The sequence below is a fragment of the Phalacrocorax carbo genome, chromosome 8, assembly GCF_963921805.1.
Source record: "Phalacrocorax carbo chromosome 8, bPhaCar2.1, whole genome shotgun sequence".
Lineage (NCBI taxonomy): Eukaryota > Metazoa > Chordata > Aves > Suliformes > Phalacrocoracidae > Phalacrocorax > Phalacrocorax carbo.
In genome coordinates, this window is record NC_087520.1 from 21,461,926 (window position 1) to 21,481,871 (window position 19,946).

The 19,946-nt window shown below is 43.6% G+C and overlaps 1 protein-coding gene and 1 long non-coding RNA gene across 4 annotated transcripts in view; one reads left to right on the top strand and one right to left on the bottom strand.

The window, feature by feature from the left end:
* Nucleotides 1-8,470: 8,470 nt before the first annotated feature.
* On the top strand, nucleotides 8,471-13,425 carry LOC135314736 (uncharacterized). The gene is made up of 3 exons (XR_010374214.1): nucleotides 8,471-8,596; nucleotides 10,731-10,812; nucleotides 11,486-13,425. It is a non-coding gene; the product is annotated as an uncharacterized LOC135314736 (long non-coding RNA).
* A 204-nt stretch (nucleotides 13,426-13,629) lies between these two features.
* Nucleotides 13,630-19,946, bottom strand: part of TTC1 (tetratricopeptide repeat domain 1) — a 32,063-nt gene continuing 25,746 nt past the window's right edge. For all 3 annotated transcript variants that reach the window (XM_064458991.1, XM_064458989.1, XM_064458990.1), the window contains exon 8: nucleotides 13,630-14,266. In XM_064458991.1, coding sequence (XP_064315061.1) covers nucleotides 14,133-14,266 — 134 coding nt within the window. In that variant the 3' untranslated portion in view covers nucleotides 13,630-14,132. The remainder of the gene's footprint in view (nucleotides 14,267-19,946) is intronic.

The following is a 19,946-nucleotide window of genomic DNA, read 5'->3' on the forward strand; positions in this document are numbered from 1 at the left end:
AACAAGATGGGAATCATGAATGGAGAGTGATTAAGTGGAATGGCATTTCTATTTCAAATCATGGGTTAATTTTTCCTTTTGACATAAATATTTTTCAGATAGGTAACTAGTAGAGCAAAGGTTTTATTAGTGTTTCCGATGGTTGTTGACCTGAGTTGCATTGACTTCTTTGAATAGCTGTAAATCAAAAAAAGAAGCTTAGTGGGGTTTATCCATTTTATTCCCCTTCCCCAAAGGTGTTTGATAAGACTTATTTCAGTGGAGCTTGTGAATGCTGGACACGCTGCTGAAGTATTGAGTTATTAAATATTAATTTATTCGTCACTAATTATTTGACATGTGCACATTTTCTCAGCAGTATCGTTTCTGACAAAGTTCTTAGCAGGGGATTTATTATATAACCTGGGAAGATAAATATTTGTTTTGAAGAAATGCAAATGTGCACATAATCTACTAAAAGTCAAATTTTTGTTTCTATAGAAGTGAAAAGACTTGTAGTAAACTCTTTTCCTCCTTACTAATATCCTGATTTGATTGGAGAAAATAGAGTGTCTTCGTCTAGTTCATTTAAAACAGAGATATCTTTCTGAGGGGTGTCTGTATCGGCACAGCCTGCATGTACAGAGCCTGAATTAATCACATATATTTTGAAATTAGGACACCTCTATCGTTTGGCTTGGATATTGGCACCAGGTTTACACTTGTTAAACAATTGGAGAAGTGAGAGACTGGGACAGACACCCAAATCCAGGACACGAGTATCAGCAAGGCAGTTCATGCTTCATGTTGGTTCAGTTTCTATTTTTCCGAGGTAAATTTTGAGTATAAAGCCAGAACTTGAATGCTTACTGCCTCCTTCTTAAAAAATAGCTGAATAATGCTGTACGGTAGGTTCAAATTTCATAACAAGCTACCCTTTTTTTTTTTTTTTTCTTTTTTTTTTTTTTGAGATTAATGTCTCTTCTACCATGCTTTTCCTTTTCACTAGTCAAAGAGGATCAGCCGTCTGGTCCCGTCCATGGCCTGAGATTTGACTGCAAATCAGAAAAATTAAGACATCTGTTTTGAGGAAAGGGGAAGCGATTTGATGCCGTGTTTGTGCTACCCTTTCACCTCCAGAGACCAAACCCTGATTGTATTGATAATAAATGAGGGTCTTGGCCTAATAATTTACATTTGTATATACACACACACGCACACACACAAACCCACAGAAAAAAAACCTGAAATAACAAAACCCCACAAAACCAAACAAAAAAGAAGCCACCAAACAACATGGCACAAAACAGTTTCTGCTCAGGAAAAAGGCCCAGGACTGTAATAGCAGGGTGATTGCACATTGGATTGAAAACTGATTGATGTTGTAAGTAGAAGCCAGTAGTGCCTGCCTGTGTGACATCTGACTCTTAACCAGTGCTCGTATTCTCTCACCTTCGTGAGCACTTGTGCACAGCAGCTGAAATACAAAAAATACACTTAAGAGAGATGCAGGTCTCTGCATTGGAGAATATGGGTATATAAGCAAATAGCATAAAAATAGACAAGGTAGCTAACTGTATTTGCGTTTGTTTTCACAGAAAGTATTGCAGCCATTTTGTTTGAAACCAGATTTTCATTTTGAAATGAAATTGTCAGGGAAATTCTAATGATAGAGAATTACAGTAATGTATTGCTTTTCACTTTTTTGCTTTAGTTGCTTAATATTTAAGCTTTGCTCCGTGCTACCTTCTTGTCTGTATATTGAATGGTCATTATGCCTCTTTCATTTTGTAGACTTGAATGAGGAAAATATGATTCACCCTTTAAGGTTTGCTGAGAAGTAAATGATAAAGAATGTTGTGTAACATTTATTCAAATAAAGCCTTGATTTTTTTCAGTGCTCTTTTAAAGGGAAATATGTTGAACAATGTTTTGATGTCATAACTTCCTTGTTTTATCAGTCCTTGACCCAAAAGCCTTTGTTAATTTTTTTTTTTTCTGAATTAAACAAAAGATTAAACAGAGATTACTAGTCCACTGATGGAAGTCTATCAACTGGACAAGTCTCTAACCAACCTTACCTTTCACCACAGTGGCTAAAAAAGGTACCAAGTCATGCTCTACCAGCTGGATGCTTCCCACAAGCGATAGGAAAAAACTTTTATTTTTCTTGTGTAATTAGCAAGAAAAGATTATGTGTGCATGGTAGAGACAGATGCAGAGAAGCCCTGATGGCTCTGTTCCATGGCTGCGACCAAGACACCTGAGTCCCAGTTAAAAGAGGAAGGTGGATGTCATGGGAAGAGGTTGCTGCCCTTGCAGATGCGATCCCGGCACAGTCGGTGAGTGACGAGTGAGCTGCAGAGCTGGGGGCCAGCCCAGGGCTCCCCCAGCTGTGCTGGGCAGAGCGAATTGCACTGCCAGCAGATGAACTCCATGCTGGTGCAGCAGCGGCAAGGCACAAAGCAGCTGAAACACTGAAAAGGTGCTGGGCCTTTGAATACCTGCGTGCTGCCTGCTGATCTTTGGCTGGTTTTTACTGCGATACTAACAGCTGCGGACAAGCCTGTCCATTGCAGGTAAGTGTGACTGTGTATTTCTCCATTAGGGAAGAAGTGCCTTGCACTGGTGCCCCATAGCAGGAGGAGCGAGTTGTGCTGTGACAGCTAACACCGGTACTGGAGCTCTCCACTGCAGGCACTGCGGTCAAAGGAGGGCCACGGCAGCAAGTATTTTTTCAGATGGCAGAATCTAGAGTTCTACTCTCCCATTAATAGAAGGTAGCATTTATATAGATTTTTTTTCACTTGCATTTTTATTATTTTTATTGCTGTAAAGAAAAGATATCCTAATTTTAGTTGAGATCCTAGGTTAAATAAAAAATAAGCTGCTCCGGCAAACTTGATTTCTAGGAAGTTCTTACGTCAAGGAAGCTTTTTTTTTTATGGCGCACGGTGTGCCAGGAACTAGCAGGTAATACAAAGGTACTAACCCTTTTGTAAGTAAGGTGTTTTGCTGCAGTGACCTATTGTCAATAGTCAGAAGTCTTTCCCAAAAATCAAATTAACTTCTGGAGTGCAGGGATTGTGCGCATGTACACCGTCTGTAGGGACTGAGCCTATGGCCTCTGTGATGCTTTTGAAACCAGTTGGTGCCTCCTGTAACGGTGAGCGAACATCCACATCTGTCTGTTGCTTGGAGCAGAGCTCCAGCATGTGTGTTTTTCTTTTCCTTCACAGGGTTGTTCCTTATTCTGTCCAGATTACAGAAACTCCCATCCTCTTTCTCTCGTTATTCATTCATCCTTGCAGCAGTTCCTCTTGAATTGGTTATCCTCATTAGGCTGTGGTGGAGAGGGGAAATCCTGCTGAAATGTAATTGCTCACTAATGGTTTTTCCTTTGTGACATTGTGTTGGTAGCGTCTCGCTGTGGGAGTCTGCTGGATTTGCTGCGTGACTGTGAAGCCCACAAGAGAGGTTAGCCAGACAGATTTCAGAGTTCTGCAATTACTCCATTGATTAATCTTCACTCCAGTAGTTCGGTGACAAAAGTATAAAAGTAACCCAGCCCTCAGCGATGAAGCCAGTCCTACACAATGCCGCTCAGTAATAGTGTTTACTGCTGCCCTGAAGCATCAAAAGGGTGATACTTAATGAGGGCAAAAGTGCACGGAGCAGCTGCTCAGTGCAGCTCCTGGCGCAGGGGGGTTTTGTGATAGCTTGCCAGCTAAAATGAGGGGTCAGTACAGAGAAATAAGATTTCCTTTAGGGTGAGACCAATGGGCAAATTTCGTAAGGAAATCGGGTAGATCGGTAACAGAGTGATGATGTAGTAAATGCAGACACTGTCACGTATTCATTATTTTTAAGCATTATGTGGTGAGGAGTGCAGTGGGAGGATGCAAGCAGTCACCTGCCTGAAGCCTCATCTGTGGCTGAGGAAATCAGGCGAGGGATACTCTTCCACTGCCTTTGTGATCCCTGGGCTGACGTCCCTGACTGACAGTGCCCTCCAAGGCTGCCAGGAGTGCAAGGGGCTGCCGAGATTTGCATGGTGAGGTCCTTTTTGTGCTTTTGCACTTTCTGGAAAGCTGAGAACGTCGCTAGGCTGGAATGATTCCCTGACACGTGAGGTGTGCTTGTGTGCTGCGAGGGGCACCCATAGTGCAGCAGAGAACCCAAGCCGTTTTGAAAAGCAGCTCATCCCTCTGCCCAGTCAAAGGTAAAGCAATGCTGGAATTGCCAAACACTAATGAGCGTGCAAAGAGCAGCGGGACGCAGCAGCACCAGCCGGCCTCTACACGACCGCTGGGGCAGAAACAAGCTGATGCGCATGCAGCCTGGGTATCAACCACCGCTCACCATCGGTTTTTCCTCTCTTGCTCACTTGTCCTTGCTCAAGTCTTCATAGGTGGATTTGTCGTTCTCCCTCTTCACACAGGGAGGGTGAGTGGAGTCAGGGCTTTCTGAAGGCAGCGCGCAGCGAGCTTCAGCGTGTGCTGGGCGGCAGTAGGGAAAGGATCACATTGTTTGCTGGTTCATACAGTGCTGGCTGCTGATTTTTATTCTCCTGCAGCCTGTTTTTATGATTCTGCTCCTGCTTTTCCCCTGAGTGTTTCTGTGGTCTTTGTTTTTACTCCCTTGCTGGGTTTGGAGTGCAAGCTGTGGATACTCTGTGCTGGGCAGGCTGGACACCCCTGTGGAAGTTTTTGGGCTGTTCTGAGTTTGGGGTGAATATTCAGAGCCCAGGAGGGGTGGTTCTAATTTTGAAATCCAGGTTTTCAGCTAAGAGCTCCACATCTTAAGAGCTACGGGACTGGAATTTCCAAATGTGGTTGTCTTGGTCATTAAATATTACTGAGGCTGTGCCTGCTAGAGGGCTCGTTCAAACACTGAACTGCTCTGAGCCATCAGAGGAAGGGACTGGGAGCTCCAGACTGTGAAATGGTGAATACTGGACCACGCTAAATATACGATCCCAGAAATACTAATAGGGCACAGATAGACCCAGATAAATCTCTCATGATTCACTCAGTTTGCTCTGTTTGCCTTTGGAAAGGCAACACTGCGAATGTGCTGTGAGAACAGGGGCTGGGGTAGTCGTACATCATACGCCTTTTCATTAATACTGCAAAATCATATCAGAAGCCATTGGTTGCCTCTTGGCTTAATAAACTTGCTGCTGGCTGCAAGTACTGTGGCATCAGCTGCATTTGAGCTTGGAGCAGGGATGTACAAGTACATTGGGGCACAGAGAGAACTGTCGCTTCAAGGGCAGGTTGGGGGCTATAGCTGTAGGCAGTAAATCTGTCTGCTTCCAGCCTCCTCCCTTCCCAAAATTTCCAAATACTGAAATTTTTCCTTCCTCAGGTAGAAAAGTGCCCCACGATAGAGGCCATAGCCAAACAAGGTAATGGAAATGTGTCAGTCTTCACTGAGATAAAGAAGGATGCAGTTGTCAGAAGCTGTGCTCAAATGCAATTAGGCAAGCAGAGCACACAGCCCCACGGCCTCTCCAGGGGCCTGTTTTGCCGCTTGGCACTCACCTGCACCACTCCAGGAATACACTTAGGAAGCTATTCCAGCAGCCAGGCACAAAGCTACCACCTAGACTAGATAATACCATTTCCCCCCCTCTTCCTGACATCTCACTTTACCAAGGCGTCAGTCAGCAGGGAGGGCGTTGCTCAGGAACACCGCCCGCGCCCCTGCGCTTGGGGCTGGACCGGGCCTGGGGCCGCATTTCACATGCCAGAGTTAGAAATGGAACAGAAAAACCTGCCCGACAATGCGTGTTTATCTGAGATGAACGGGCACGACTAATGCTGAGCACCTGTGGCTGGTGGAGGGTCACGTTCTCGGTCAGTGGCTGTGGGGGACCCGCACTTGTGCACCCAGAGACCAGCATCCACCCAGTCATGGCAGGGAGCTGACAGATGCGGTGCAGGCAGTACTGGGAGCCAGGACCAGAATAATGGTCTCAGTCAGGCCAGGAAAGGCAAACCTATTTCTGCTGTGTCCGCTTAAGGAATCCTGGCTTTGTAAATCATCTCGGGAACTGGCAGATGAGAATCGGGCAGGTCTGAGGACTCCACGCTGGAGTCGTAGCTGCAGATGGTGAGGTATCCAACTGGAGCGATTACCACTGAACATGCAGAATCAGAAAAAGCATGGTTTATTTTAGTTTTCAGTTGGTTTAGAACCTTTAATCTATAAAGGACTTTGCTTTGTCAGGGTAGGCTGTAATGACTCTGGCTTAATGCCACAGCAGCCAAGAGCCTGACAATTTACTGTGGTGCGGCAGACAAACAGGCTAACCAGAGCCTCTGCTGATAAAAGGTACTCCCCAGCAATTACATCCTTCTGAGCGGGAGGCTGCACAGGTTTAAGAAAAATTAAGCTGCTGAACAAGAAAATGCTGGGATTCTTCCAAACAGGGGAAGCTTGTGAATGAGTAACGTTTTAATGCTGCACATTAAATGAGCCCCTACGCATCTTTACCTACGGTTAAAAAGAGGTGGCACTTCGATATAATTGGTTCTTGGCTGCAGCAGCCGGCAACAGAGCTTGGCCGTTGCAATAATCCCTTGGGAATAACACAGCTAATTAAAGCCTGGGAACTGGTGACCAGCACCTTCTCCTTTCTCTCTGGCTCTGTGCTAATCAGAGGTAGCTAGATCTCAGGGAAGTTTTGTGCTGAAATGTGCTAACCAAGGAAGGAAGGATTTGGCATCAAAGCTGGTGCTTTATCAAATCCTAAATATCCCAATGCAATGAGCTGAGAGAGCTTTCAGATCCTGGCTTAACAGCTGGGCGGGAGGGGATCAGCAGCCCTGTGCTTACGGTAAGTCATGGGCATGATGTATGTTGGTCCCAAGGCCTCTTTTCCAAGTATTGCCTCCTGCTGCCATACTTGGGGCTGGTGTTTTGGGAGACAGATCTTATGATGTGAATGGAGAGCTGCTTTTTTTTTTCTTTCAAGACATGCTAAATCCCCCGAACCTTTGGTGAGGATGAGGGTGTTCAGCTCCTCTGAAGGCCAGGCCTTGGGACTGTCACAGTCAGAATCCAGAATTAGCTGGCAAAGCCTGCTTTCACCCAAGCAGCTTTTCCCAGAAGCTTTGTGCTGCCAGGGGTTTGGCAGAGCCCCTGTGGGTCAGGGCACCAATGTTTTATGCCCCCTTGAGGGGGCCCTGCAAGCTGAGCTCATTTTGTGGACCTGATTTTATTCTTTTCTTTTCTGGGGGAACCAATGGACTTTGTTTTACTGGGTACTCCTGATTTGGAACGGGTTGGGCTGTCGCGCATTTTATAGCTGTGCTGGGCGCGGTGCAGCCGAGCTGCCTGCCGTTCTGCCACTGAGAGTTCATTGCTTGATGGAGCCGGGTTAATTTGCTAGTGGAGATGCTGGTGCTTGAGGAGACCTGGGAGAAAGGGGAGGAGAAGGAGCGAGAGGCGAGACGGGAGGCGCTGCCGGGACGCTGGGTGGTGGCCGTGGAGTGCGCAGCTGGCACAGCTGGGCTGGGCTCTGCGGGCGGCAGCTGCAGCTGAGGGAGACCACCCATGGTTGGGGTTTAATGCTGGGGCTCGAGGGGAGGCCAGAGCGCACGGAGGTGGGCAGCAGCATGGCTGCACCACAGACGCGGGGGGAAAGGGACAGATCCGGCACAGCTCCTTGTTGAGGAGTCAAAAGGCGGGAGTGGGTGGGAAGGAGCAAGGTGGTGGCAGGAAGAGGGGACGGGGCCTCACATGCTGCCAAGGGCAGCAAAAGGGCTTCCACTGCATGGTGACAGAAATGACCCTGGGTTCGTTCTTCTGCCAGCTTGGGCACAATGCTCTGTCAGGTTTGCTCACGAGAGTATGTGGCAAGATGAGGCAGGATGAGTGTTCAGCGGAGAAACCTTCTCAGGGCACCCCGCCTCCTGCTGCAGCACAGCAATGTCAAATAAAACAAGATTTTGACACAGTGTGTGGAGCCCAGCTCTGGTAGATAGCTGTGCTTTGCTGAGGAGACTGAGACAAGGCTTTTTCTGGGGATAAGCGAACGTTTGCTTGCTCGGGAACCTGTTGGACAGACCTTAAAGCTTTATGAAACTTCCATTTTGGAATCCCTGGCGGTTGCCCACCGCCAAGCACGGTGCTGCAGAAATGCAAGCTGCAGCTACAAGGCTGGGGGCGTTACAGAGACCCGCAAGGGTCTGCTGCCAGGGATAACCACAGGAAGAAGAATGGATTCAATGACAGAGTATAGGATGCTACAGGGACCCTGTAAAGTTACTTATAAAACCTCATTGGATTCTTCCAGTCCCTTGAATAAATGAAGACAGGCTGGAAATGGCTGTACACCACTGCACACCTTGGGTTTACAGCATGGAGGGCTCCATCGTAGGGAAGGTTGTCCTGAGTGGGCCAACTGCTGTGTGTGAGCCCTGCTGGGGCAGCTAACCTGCCGGATTTTCAGTAATTCAGGTTTTGTGCTAACCCAGACACCCACCCTGACCCTTCTCCGTCCAGGTTTGATTCAGGAGGCGGAGCTGGCTTAAGTGGCGGCAGAGAAGTGGAGGGTGAAGATGGCTCTCTTGAGTATCCCGCTCCCATCACACATGAAGAGGAAGAGGTAACAAAAGTGCTATAATCTGAAATTTAGCATTGTGAATAACCTGTACAGAATTATCAGAGAGCACATAGCTGTTTCCAGTTCCTCATTCTTACTCCTAATATTCCTGTACCATAAGAATGTTTGCATAGTCTCACAACTTAGAAGAAATAATTCTATAAGCTTTAGAATATGGTAATGCAGTGGAATGACTTAAATGACTAGACTGGCAATTACTGGGTGTCGCCTATTCAGGAAGCGTAGAGTAAGTAGAGGAAGAAGCAGCAGCAATTTTAAATACTGTAGACTAAAAGGGCTACTGAGCATGTACCAATGAGCGTGAGGATTAAGCTCCGGGAACAGGAGTAATGGGCCCACCAGAAAAGAGGTGAGAGGCTTTTCAAGCACCCTTGTAACAGAAAGATAAACTGCTGGAGCCATGCTGGGCACGCTGCGTTTCCCACCATTATTTCTAGAAAGGCTTTCTAATACAAGATCCTTGGATGTTATTTTGAGCCACACTATAATGTCTAGAGACAAAAATCAGTGTACTGGAAGTTGTTGGTTGAAGACCAACAGTCTGGGTTTACCCCCAGGTCTATGCACATCTACCCACATGTAAATGTACGTGTAATTTCCTTTTCTACCCCTGCTTTAAAAAAACCTAAAACTAGAAGGAAAAAATTGAGTAAACTTGACTAGAAACAAGAAGATTAAAACCAAAATGTAAATTTCTAACATGCTAGACAAAAAACATATAAATTAAAAACCCCCTATTATATTGAGGTAATCTTTGGCTGTACAGCCAGGAAGCTCAACAGTGATATGAAGGCAAAAATTAAAAAATAAAACCAATGCATATGGGAAGATAAAACAGGTAGTTGCTATAAACTTGATGTAAGAAAATACAATCTTGATAAGGAAAGCTTAAAAAAGGACTGACTAACAAAGATAAGGATGATACAAGAGAAATTTTAATCTTTTAGGACCAAAACAGTGCTCAAAATGCGGTGGTGGCCTGTTACTGACCATAAAAGTACTGGTGTTTGGTACTTCTCAATTTGAAGCAAGTGGGATGATGTATTTACCGCTCTCTTAGTGCCCAGGTAGAACAGCAGCAGGGCAGAAAAGAAGCCTGCGTATTTCACCCAAACCAGCCAACGGGCTCACCCGCTTCACCTTTAATGTCTGCTGGGTACAGGGACTGGTCAGTGGAGCAAGAGGGCAAAGATGACAACCTGGGCAAATCGAGGCTTGTTAATCTGACATCAGGCACAGGAATCTGAAAACAGGACCAGCAATCCATTAAGAAGGAATTAAAGCAAACATGCAATTAAAATCCATCCAAAATAGACCTCGCCATTCAACCATGCTTAGTAAGTCTAATTACAAAAACAGGCCACTTGGCGTGGCAGTCTGCAGCAGAGGCAATATTTACGGATTACTATCTCCAATATAAAATAAATGATGCACACGTGGATTAAGACTGTCTCCCTGACACATCTCAGTTTGCCACTGTCCTTCAAACCTGGTTTTCCTGTTCACGTGTTCACATTTCCTGTGAGATTCTGCTTGAATCACTGCCAGACCTCCTACTAGTTGACACTTTCACCAGTAACTGAGAAGCAAATCTAAAGTGACTCCTGAAAATGCTGGTAAGAAACAGCACAATGGGAAAGCACATGGGAAAACAGATACTGCTCACTAAGCCAGGCCTGCCAAGCAAAGCGTGACTTAATTTTGCATTTAGCTGTGTTAGCACAAGTAACAAAACTTCCACAGCTGCAGGAACAGGGAGGCTGTGTCTCTACCTATCCCAGAAAATGCTGAGGGGAGATCTAAAACTTAGTTCATCCATTGCCATAGGGGTTAAGACAGCCTTTGAGGGTATAAGGAAGGAAGGAGTATGAATATCACGCCTTCTGTACAGAGGAGAAGGGAGATAAAGCTCAGTGTCAGTTCTGATGTCCCTAGATGTCAAAAATGGAAAGTCTGAGACACAAACATTATGAAAATGCTGGAGAGAATTCTTTGCAGGGAGGGACTGAAAGCAGCCCTGTCTCTTCAGCTTCTGGAGAAGCCCAGCAGGTCCCTCCGTGACTGCAAACACATTCAGGGAGAAAAGACCAGGTACTAAATGTTTTTTATTTGGCAGCCAAAGTAAGAAGGAACAAAGGCGGGGAGCTGAGGGCAGACAACTCAAAGCGGAGAGAAGGCGCATGCTTGTTACAGTAAGGGTGAGTAACTACTGGAACCAGTTAGCAAGGCACTTGTTGGTTTAAGAGCTCTTCTGTTTAAAAGATTATGTTTCATAAAACATTTTTTTCTTATTAGAGGGTGTAAGCCCAACACGTGTGACTCAGAACACCCCGGCACTGTGGTGGAGTTGTGGCCAATTACAACAGGCGGAAGCACCGATTACCTTTCTGGTGGCAGCTGCGATGACTAGTTTAGACATAAAAAACCCAACCCAAACCCTTAAAAGTAAAAAGCAAAATAAATGCAATTGGTCAGGATTTGGACAATGCAAAAGGAGTTCTTTCAGGCAATTAATTGCAATTTTTACCTGGAGGGGAACTTTCTGTAATGGCAGATAACACATTCCAGAGGTTTCTGTTCTAGCTGGAGAATGGCAATTGGAGTAGGTATGACGTGTGGATTTGGGCCCTCAGTAATGGTGAGCCCCATCTCCAGGGTCACTAACTGGCCTCTCTCACACAATGCAATTAAAATATAAACACAAGTGTGAAAAGCAAATCAGCTGCAATTCTCCAGCTTCATTTGTTCTTCCTTTCATTTTAAAACTACAGGTACATACATATCAAGCATCCAGCCGGGAGGCCGCGTGCTTATTTGATGATGTGTTTGCACAGCAGGTAGTAATTTCACAAGTTTTGCTGTATTTTCCAGGATAAGTTAACCAGCCTCCACCCAAGATGGCGTATTTGCAGCCTTCCAGCCCTTTACAGATGTGAAGCAGGAACAGAAGGGAAGGAAGAAAATTTCTCACTGACCTCATTTGTAAAACGAGTAGCAGGGGTTGCTAAAAGCCACTGCTTCCAACTTTGCCATACACTGGTAAATGACATATATGCACACAATGTGTATCGTAGGTAATAACAATATATAGAAAATGTAAAGTATTCATAGTAGCTTCAAAGTGGTTCTGCTCACATACGTTCTAAGGGTGCATATGAATGCTGCAGGTGAGCGAAACCTGGGTCACAGACTTAAGCTGCTTCCCACTCGGTGATGCAGGACTGGTGCTAGCCTTGGTAAAGGAGACAAAAGCCTGGCTGAACTCCTTTCCCCACCCTCCAGCCCCTGTGGAAAGTCAGCTACTGTAACTGCGGAGCCAGCGGACTGCCTGGCTCCAGGGGCAGACACACTGTACTGCTTTCCAGGGCCAGCCACTTTTTCCACTTTCAGGCAGCACAGAGCTTGCAACGGTGAGAACTGACACCTCCACCCAGCCCGTGCTCAACTAGGAGCTCTAGAGAAGCACGATCCAGACGTATTCGAGTGCCTCAGTTTGGGCACAAGCCAAGCTTATGACCTTCAGCCCCGGACAGCTGCTTTGAGGCAGCTTGGACACTTTTGCTCTGTAGCATTCCAGGTTTCAGGAAAGATGAACATTTACACTAGTCCCAACACTCTGCCCAACCGAATAAGCCTTCCCTGAGTCTGAAATGCTCAGTTCAAAAAGCAGAGCGGTTTTACAGCTAATTAGCTTATCTGGACCTGCCAGGCTCCTGGGCATGAGCACACCTCTCTCAGCAGCCTCCCTCACACCCCCATGGCCCTGGTGAGCTCAGCCCTCTTCCTGGGCACTGCAGCCTGACACACCCAGGCACCAGCCGGCAAACCCTGCTCCAGCGGTGCTGCAGCTGCTCTGAGGAGCAAAATCTTTCTTTAAAACCTCCCATCCATGCACCTACCCCTTTACCCAAACTTCATTAGTAAAGGAAATTGAGCCTTGCACATTAGAAACTTTACTCCAGTAAAGCATGGCATAGTTACAGTTTCAGCACATGGAAATCTTAGAAGCTATTTGCTGTTACTTAGTTAAGTGACATGTTAATTATGCAGAAAATTAAAGGCTGCACAGGCCTCACTGCAAATGAGGGCTCCTCTCCCTTTTGACAATGACATTTTAATTCCCAGAGACTTGAATACACACTCACTGCAGGCTTAAGATTGTAGTTACCTGTTTGTTTGTAAACTAAGTCAAAACTAAAAATGGAGCACGACAGAGTTAAACAACACTAGGAAAAACCCCTCCACAGCTGCAGAGACAAAACCAAAAATAAAGCACCAAGAACACCTTAGCCTGAGAAGCTATTCCTTTCAGGCATAACAGCATAAGAACTGGAGCAATAAAATTTCAGTCCTGAAGTCCACGCACAGAGACTTCCTGAAATAAATTTAAGATGACAATGAATAGCCAACTAACAGCCATCATTAACTATTTAATTAATAATGTGTTGAAATCTGTATGGAGACAACTGAAAAATCTGCCTCCAATGTAAACATTTTAGCATTGATACACAAAACAGTCAGTAGTAACTACAAAAGACACCCCTCCTCCAAACTCTGAATGAACTGCTGCAACAGTACCTATATGTATACACGCACACTTCAAAAAGCCTTCAAGGTCTAGTGCATTACAAAGATATTTTGCAATCAACTTTAACACCACTTACTTGTTTGCCATTATGGATATCCGTAATATGAATGAATCTCAGACAAGCAAGTTTAACTTTATGATACTATTACAAAGTGTGTGTGTGTGTGTGTGTGTGTGTGTGTGTATACACACACACACAGGCAAAGTTTCCTTGTTACTTTCAGGAGAAATTAATAAAAAGTAAACAAACTGTGATGTAAGAGTGGCCTGAGGTTAATTTCCTGATAATGCTATAAGACAAAAAAAAAATCAAATACTTCAAATTAATATCTTGCAAGTATCTTCTTTGTGCGTGGCTATAAGCACTTTTAAAAACAATACCACCATGGGAAGGACTCAAATAAGGCAAAAACTTCACAAACCAAGCTGACAGAATTACCAAGCCTTTATTATAAAGAAAAATTATTCCACAGAAGAGGCTGGCTTACTTCCATGCATGCTGTCACTCATATCCACCTGCTGAGTGCGGAGAAGTGCTTCTGCTAGATTCATTAATTCCCCAAGACACCATCAGGCTTTGTTCTTGGCTACAGGTGCGTGAGCATTTTGATTCAACTGAATTGCTTGCTAGAGTTTTGCTGCCAGCATTGAATGGGTCAAAATAATGAACGTGGACTGTTGGACATCAAAACACCACAAGGGAAGAAAAAAAACTGGAAGAAAAATCACGTACTGCACACTTATCACTGAATAGTCAAAAGACCTGCTTTACATCCACATTGTAAATAATTTCACAAGGAGGGAAATGAATATGCTTGAGTCTTATCTTCACATGGGGAGTGTGAAGAATGTTTGCTGAATCCTTTTATTTGTACGTGCAAGCACACGGTCACGAAGCCTGAAAGCCAGCAGAACTAGATTGAATTAATGCTATCTATTGTTGTTTGGATTTTGAACAAAATTGATGGAGTATGAACCAGTTGATGAATCCTGTTTTATCTGGAAATTTTCTGTTGACAGACCAAAGGGGCGGAGAACCAAATTCCCAAGATCCTTCAGTTTGCCTACAATGAAAAGGAGAGATAATGCATTAAGTATTAAGCAAAGGGAAAACTCCCATTGAATTATGCCCAACTATGTAGTCCAGCTCTACTAATTTAAGGTAAATACTCTGGAATTCTCTGCAGTTTGTTGAATATTTAGGCTCTTACATTAATTTAAAGAGTCCCAATTGTCCCAGTAGTTATTGTTAACTTTGGGGTTGAAAACAGATCACCGGGCTGGTTCTGAGTGGTTTGTCAGGCCGCCCTGACGAAGAGCCAGTGGCTGCAGGCAGTCACAGCTATGCGGTTACAGCTATACAGAAGCACCTCATTTCCTCAGTTATAAACTCTTGTACCTCAAGAGCTTAACAGCTCACAGCAAAGCACTGGTCTCCTCTATACTTGCACATGGATATAACCCCCATAGCTGCCAACACCCAGCTTTCTAACACAAAGTTTTCAGTTCTGGCCATTTTTGATGCAGCAACAGCTCTATGAACAATCAACAAACCAGCCAGTTTCCTTCACTACCAAAAGAAACCATGAAAGCCAAAGTTCAAACTGCTCATTTGTCATTATTAAAAATCCCTTTCTAAATGTGTATATTGATACAAGAAAAAAAAACCTGAAACAAATTCATCCTTGCAATTGTGTTTGCAAAGTAAGCAGTTCCAGCTGAAGCATACAACTTTACAGCCATTTTTCCTGCAAAAAATCTCAGCATGATGTCACGTGGCATGACATCATTAACTTAATTTCAAAACTACAGCTCTCCAGGACTAACTTACTACTGCTAAGAGCTCTAAGCAACTATTACTTAACAAGCATTGTTAAATATACATCAGGTATGACAGTTAATAAAATCTAAAGGCTTCCACCAACTTATATGCATCATACATTCTTTCGGACTCTAGAAGCACAGGTAACAACTTCAGTGTTGGCTGACCAGAAGCTAAGCCCCTGGCATGATAAGACAAGAGAGGAAGATGGTCCGTTTTCCAAGAAAAACATTCTTTTCCTCCTGGCTTCAGTGCAGAATCGTTTCCCAAAGAACAAACAGAAGTTTTGACGATTGAAGCCTACCCTAGGTTTGCATCCACAGGCAAACACCACCTTTCAAAATGCCTTCTACCTTTACTAGATCTTCCAGGGAATGGATTTTGTTTGCTGGGAGTTTTGTGCATGCACACGGTGGGGAAAAGTGACAGCAACAATAGCTGGCACACAGAAAATCCAGTGAAGCAACTGAAGTAGTAACAACCACTTAACTAAAACATGCAAATGCCACACCTATTCCTACTTGCATGTGCGTGCTTTCCACAAGCCATCTTAAGTCATGAGAAACATCTATTATTCCAGTCACCTTCACCTTTATTTCTACTTCTAAACTAACCTATTAGAATCCAACTGCAAGGTCACATGAACACTTACCATTTCATTTCTTTGCTTTCCCTAAGTTCTCTTGTTTGCAATTTTTTTTTTCCCCATGTGGATTAACAGATGAGGTGGTTGAGTGATCTGGCGAGTCACTCCAGTGAGTGGCTCAGCTACGATTAGTTTCTTTGTACTAGTTTCTTTGTGGTTTTTGGTTGTTTTTTTTTTAAGCTACACCCTGTTTAAGCTGAGGTTAACTATTAAGTTATAATTTTATACTGTATCCTCAAAGCATTTTGGTTGTAAAAGTATCAAGATGTTCATAGCATCTTTATGACTGGGATGAATAGTTGCTATTTTACTTCTAGACAAACATTTGGTCATTGCTTAGCTTCAAGTTTGCGTGAGAAGTGTCTTTGTGGAAGAATCCTGGCATAGTCTGGCATTGCTAGAGCCAGTTGTAAACAGTTCACAAGTTATCCAGGCACTGCAGCTGGCTCAGGAGCAGGCAGACGAGTCTGACTGTTTCAGGAAACTGTGAAAGGTCTTTTCTAATTGGCGTTAGCATGGTGGCTCTTTTCCGGTCATACTAGAGCCAATAAACACAGAACAACTGCCTCGGTATTCTTGCCTGTAGCTAGGCCAGCTCTTTGGAAAAGCTAAAGACTAAATGATATACTTAATACTTTATTCTTCATCTCACTGGGATTGAATAATTAAAACAATACAGTCATAGGTCACCTTCCTGTTCTATCACTTAAATCCACGTACAGCAATGCCTTTTGGTGCAGCCACATTTAATAAATTGTTAATGAAGCCGAAGAAAGCCTAGCCTTTTCCGGGAACTCAAGCCCAAAGCACTGCTCCTGCTGTCTTGGTGCACATAAACCCATCATTGTAGGGAAGCGCTATTTCCTCCTCCCCCACTCTCCTTTCATCCCTAAATTAAGATCTGTAGTTAAGTCCAACCACCCCCTCCCCCCAAAGAAAAGCTCTCTTGAAACAGAGGCTGTGCTTGAAGGGAGGAAAAAGGCATGTGGAGCTGTGACTCAGCTGCAGAGTTCTCAAACGCTCATTTGTCCCTGAGCAGGGTCACATTCTCCTCTCCCATATTTTCATAGATCTTGTTCTTTGTATTTGAGAGAGCCTATGTCTACTTTTCACCTGGAACTCGAGGATGTTAAGTTTCTTCAGCAGAGCAATATTCAGAGGTTAGCAAGAAAATTAACCAGTAAAAATCAATTTAGGGCTCAGAAGTCTGTGATTCATTACTCACCTAAACTGCAGCAAAAGGCAGATGCACAAAAAGATTCCCCACGATTTACATTAAGACAGAACAGCCAAAATTAATTGCAATAATTCTACTGTAGTTGCTAGTTTTAATGTGGTGTTTAGAAGTTGAAAAGCTATATACTGTTTGTGTTAAGAGTTGTTTTTGGGTAAAAGACAAATTTCCTGATGAGATCTCATCTTTGTATAACTTTCTGTATTACCAACAACATTTCTTGAGCAATTAGAAGAGCGAGGGCAAATCCTTTTCCCTTCCCTAAATGGTAAGTGAGGATTGAACTAAAAGTAACTGTATTAGCTCTGGTTTGAACTATTTAAAGTGACATCGCCATATGCCCCATACTGGGGCATAGCAGCTTAGTTGTAAATACAACATGCCCTTCACTATCAAAGGAAAAAAAAAAACCACACCAAAACCAAACCCAAACCCCAAACTAATTCTTTGGGCACTAAGCCTAATAAGTATCTTTGCTGATCTCAGAGCTGGAAACATCTCTTACTGGCAGAAAGGCCCAGATGACATGCTCTGATAGGCCTTCCTGTGAATCACACTGATAAGTACATTTCACTATTTTCTGGAATGCCATTCTTATTTATACCTTACACTGAAAGTCCCAATAGTTTTTAATTAGATTTGATGAACTCTGTGTGTCTAAGATGGCTTACACAGATGGGCATATGTTCCACCCCATTTTTTAATATCTATACACTTGGCTCCCGTCACCATGCAGAACACTGTGGTGTGTCACAGCCCCCAGGCTGCTGAACCTTGCTAAAACTATTCCAAACTTCCCCTCTTCTCACACCCTCTCCCCAAAGGAGCTGGTCCTAGTTATCACAATAATTGTTGTTTTTCTAAACAAGACTAGCTTGTTGCACAACAGCTGAAAATCTTTGGCTTTAAAGCCAGAGGAGAAATAAAAAAGAACACAGAAAATGGTCATTATGTGTTCACATCCTGGGCATCTCACTAAGGCAGAGGGCACTTGTGTTATGAAAATCTAACGAGTAAGAGCCATATGGATTTTAAAATCTACTTTCAAAGTGTGCTATAAGTTAAGCTTTTATTAATGTGAAACTCAGAGGTTAGTGCCTCCTGAGCAAACTTCAGTGACAGCACTAACCTGCACAGGCTGAATGGAAAATATGGAAATAATTTAAATACAAATGTCAGCTTTGGAAAAGTTAGGCCCTTGCAGAACACAGAGCCGAAGTGGGCTTGGTTTGGCAACAAAACATGTTTTCTCTAGCGACATCAACTCCATTAATCACATGCACTACCACTTGCACACAAGAATTCATAGTTAGGTAGTCTGGAAGAAAAATCCAGCCAAGAATGTGTACTCTGATTTATTTACACACAATCGCTTAAGAAGTGGTTTCAGCTTCTAACAAACTATGTGGTAATGAGCTGTAGCACTGGAAAACAGGAACCACACTTGGGACAGGAGGAAGATGCACTCCATTTCTTTTGGTTTGTTTGTACACAGCTCCAGTTTTCATGGCAGTGTTAGTGAACTGCGTATACCAGGGCTCAGTTTCTGCTGAAAGAATAAAAGCCTAGAAAAACAATGTTACTGGCCGATTCACGGACTTAGAAGAATTCAATCCAGTATCCAAACTTCAAAGGAGCCAAAGCATGGAGTGTGACGTTCTTTCTGAAGATTTTGTTGGTGATTAATTTTAGTGACAGTGCTCCTGAACCAGGTCTAGCCTGGAACTATGAGGATGCATCTGACTTGCTCTCCTGGACCAAAAAATAATCTAGGTACACCCAGACACCCTGTGAGAAGGCGAGAGGGTGAATCCTTGCACACCTGGCACTGTTTAACCAGTAGTCAGATAATCTCCTCACCGATTACCACAAGCAGTTGTCTATTCTGACACAGCACTCAGTTGGTAAAAGCATTAACAAAGTTCTTGAAAAAGAAAAGTTGAAACAGCTTAAAACAAATGTACTGTACAACAAAAACAATCCAAAGAAATCCCTTAACCACTGTGCTATATCAGGGCTGTCTTCTCTCACTCCTTCCAGAACTCCTATGTACTCCCCCTTCTTCAGTTGTAATGGTTTTTCCTTGACCTCAGACAGAACAGCAGCGTTTTGTAAACCCTGGGAGGTATTTCCTTCCCAGGCCTTCATCGTTAACATCCATGACATCACTGTTATCCCTCTTAACAAGATACGGGGATTTTTATAACACCTGAAAAATTAGCTGAGTTACTGCCCATATTCCCAACTTAAATTGTTCTATTAAGAGAACATATTATAGAAAAAATCCTCAGTTTGTATTACACTAGTGATCACAAGTAGTGCTAAAAATAAAATACCACTTACCTGATTGACACTATATAATTTTAACAATACATGTGACAATTTATATGAATCCTGTCACACGCAAAGGTGGTGGATGAACATAGGGCTGTATGCTGTACTGCCCCACTCTTAGTTTCGTTTCCCAGGCTGCTTACAACAGTAAGCATCAGCACATCTCCTTGAATACATGTAACATCATCAAGACTGGATTCCTTTCTCAAGAATCCCAATAAAAATGGCTTGAACCTGTTTCCCAAAACACCAGCTCAGTTCTGAAATCCTAACTGCTGCTGGATTAACACTTTTTAAAAAGATCACATCTAGTCTGAAATCTAGGCAAAAATTAGAGTATAGAACTAGGTTCGTAACAGCAGTTTATAAAGCTGGATTTGTTTCAGTGTAGTCCCTTGTGATTAGCGAGGCCCTTTAGACATTGGTAACAATAGTACAAAAGGAGAGTTCAAAAAAGATCAGGAATTGTTTTCATATTATTTTGTGTTGAAACCCATCCCATGTCCTACAAATGGGCACAGTCCTTCTGGAGATTTTCAGCATTTGTCATTTATTTTTAGCATTACCACACTTAACCTTCTTTATTTACGGCTTGTTCCAAGTACAATGGTGGAAACAGGATCTGATGATGTAAAGCTCTAAAGAGCCTCACTGCAACTTTACTAGGTCAAAACAGGCACAAAGCAAGAGCTAATCAGACTCCCTGCA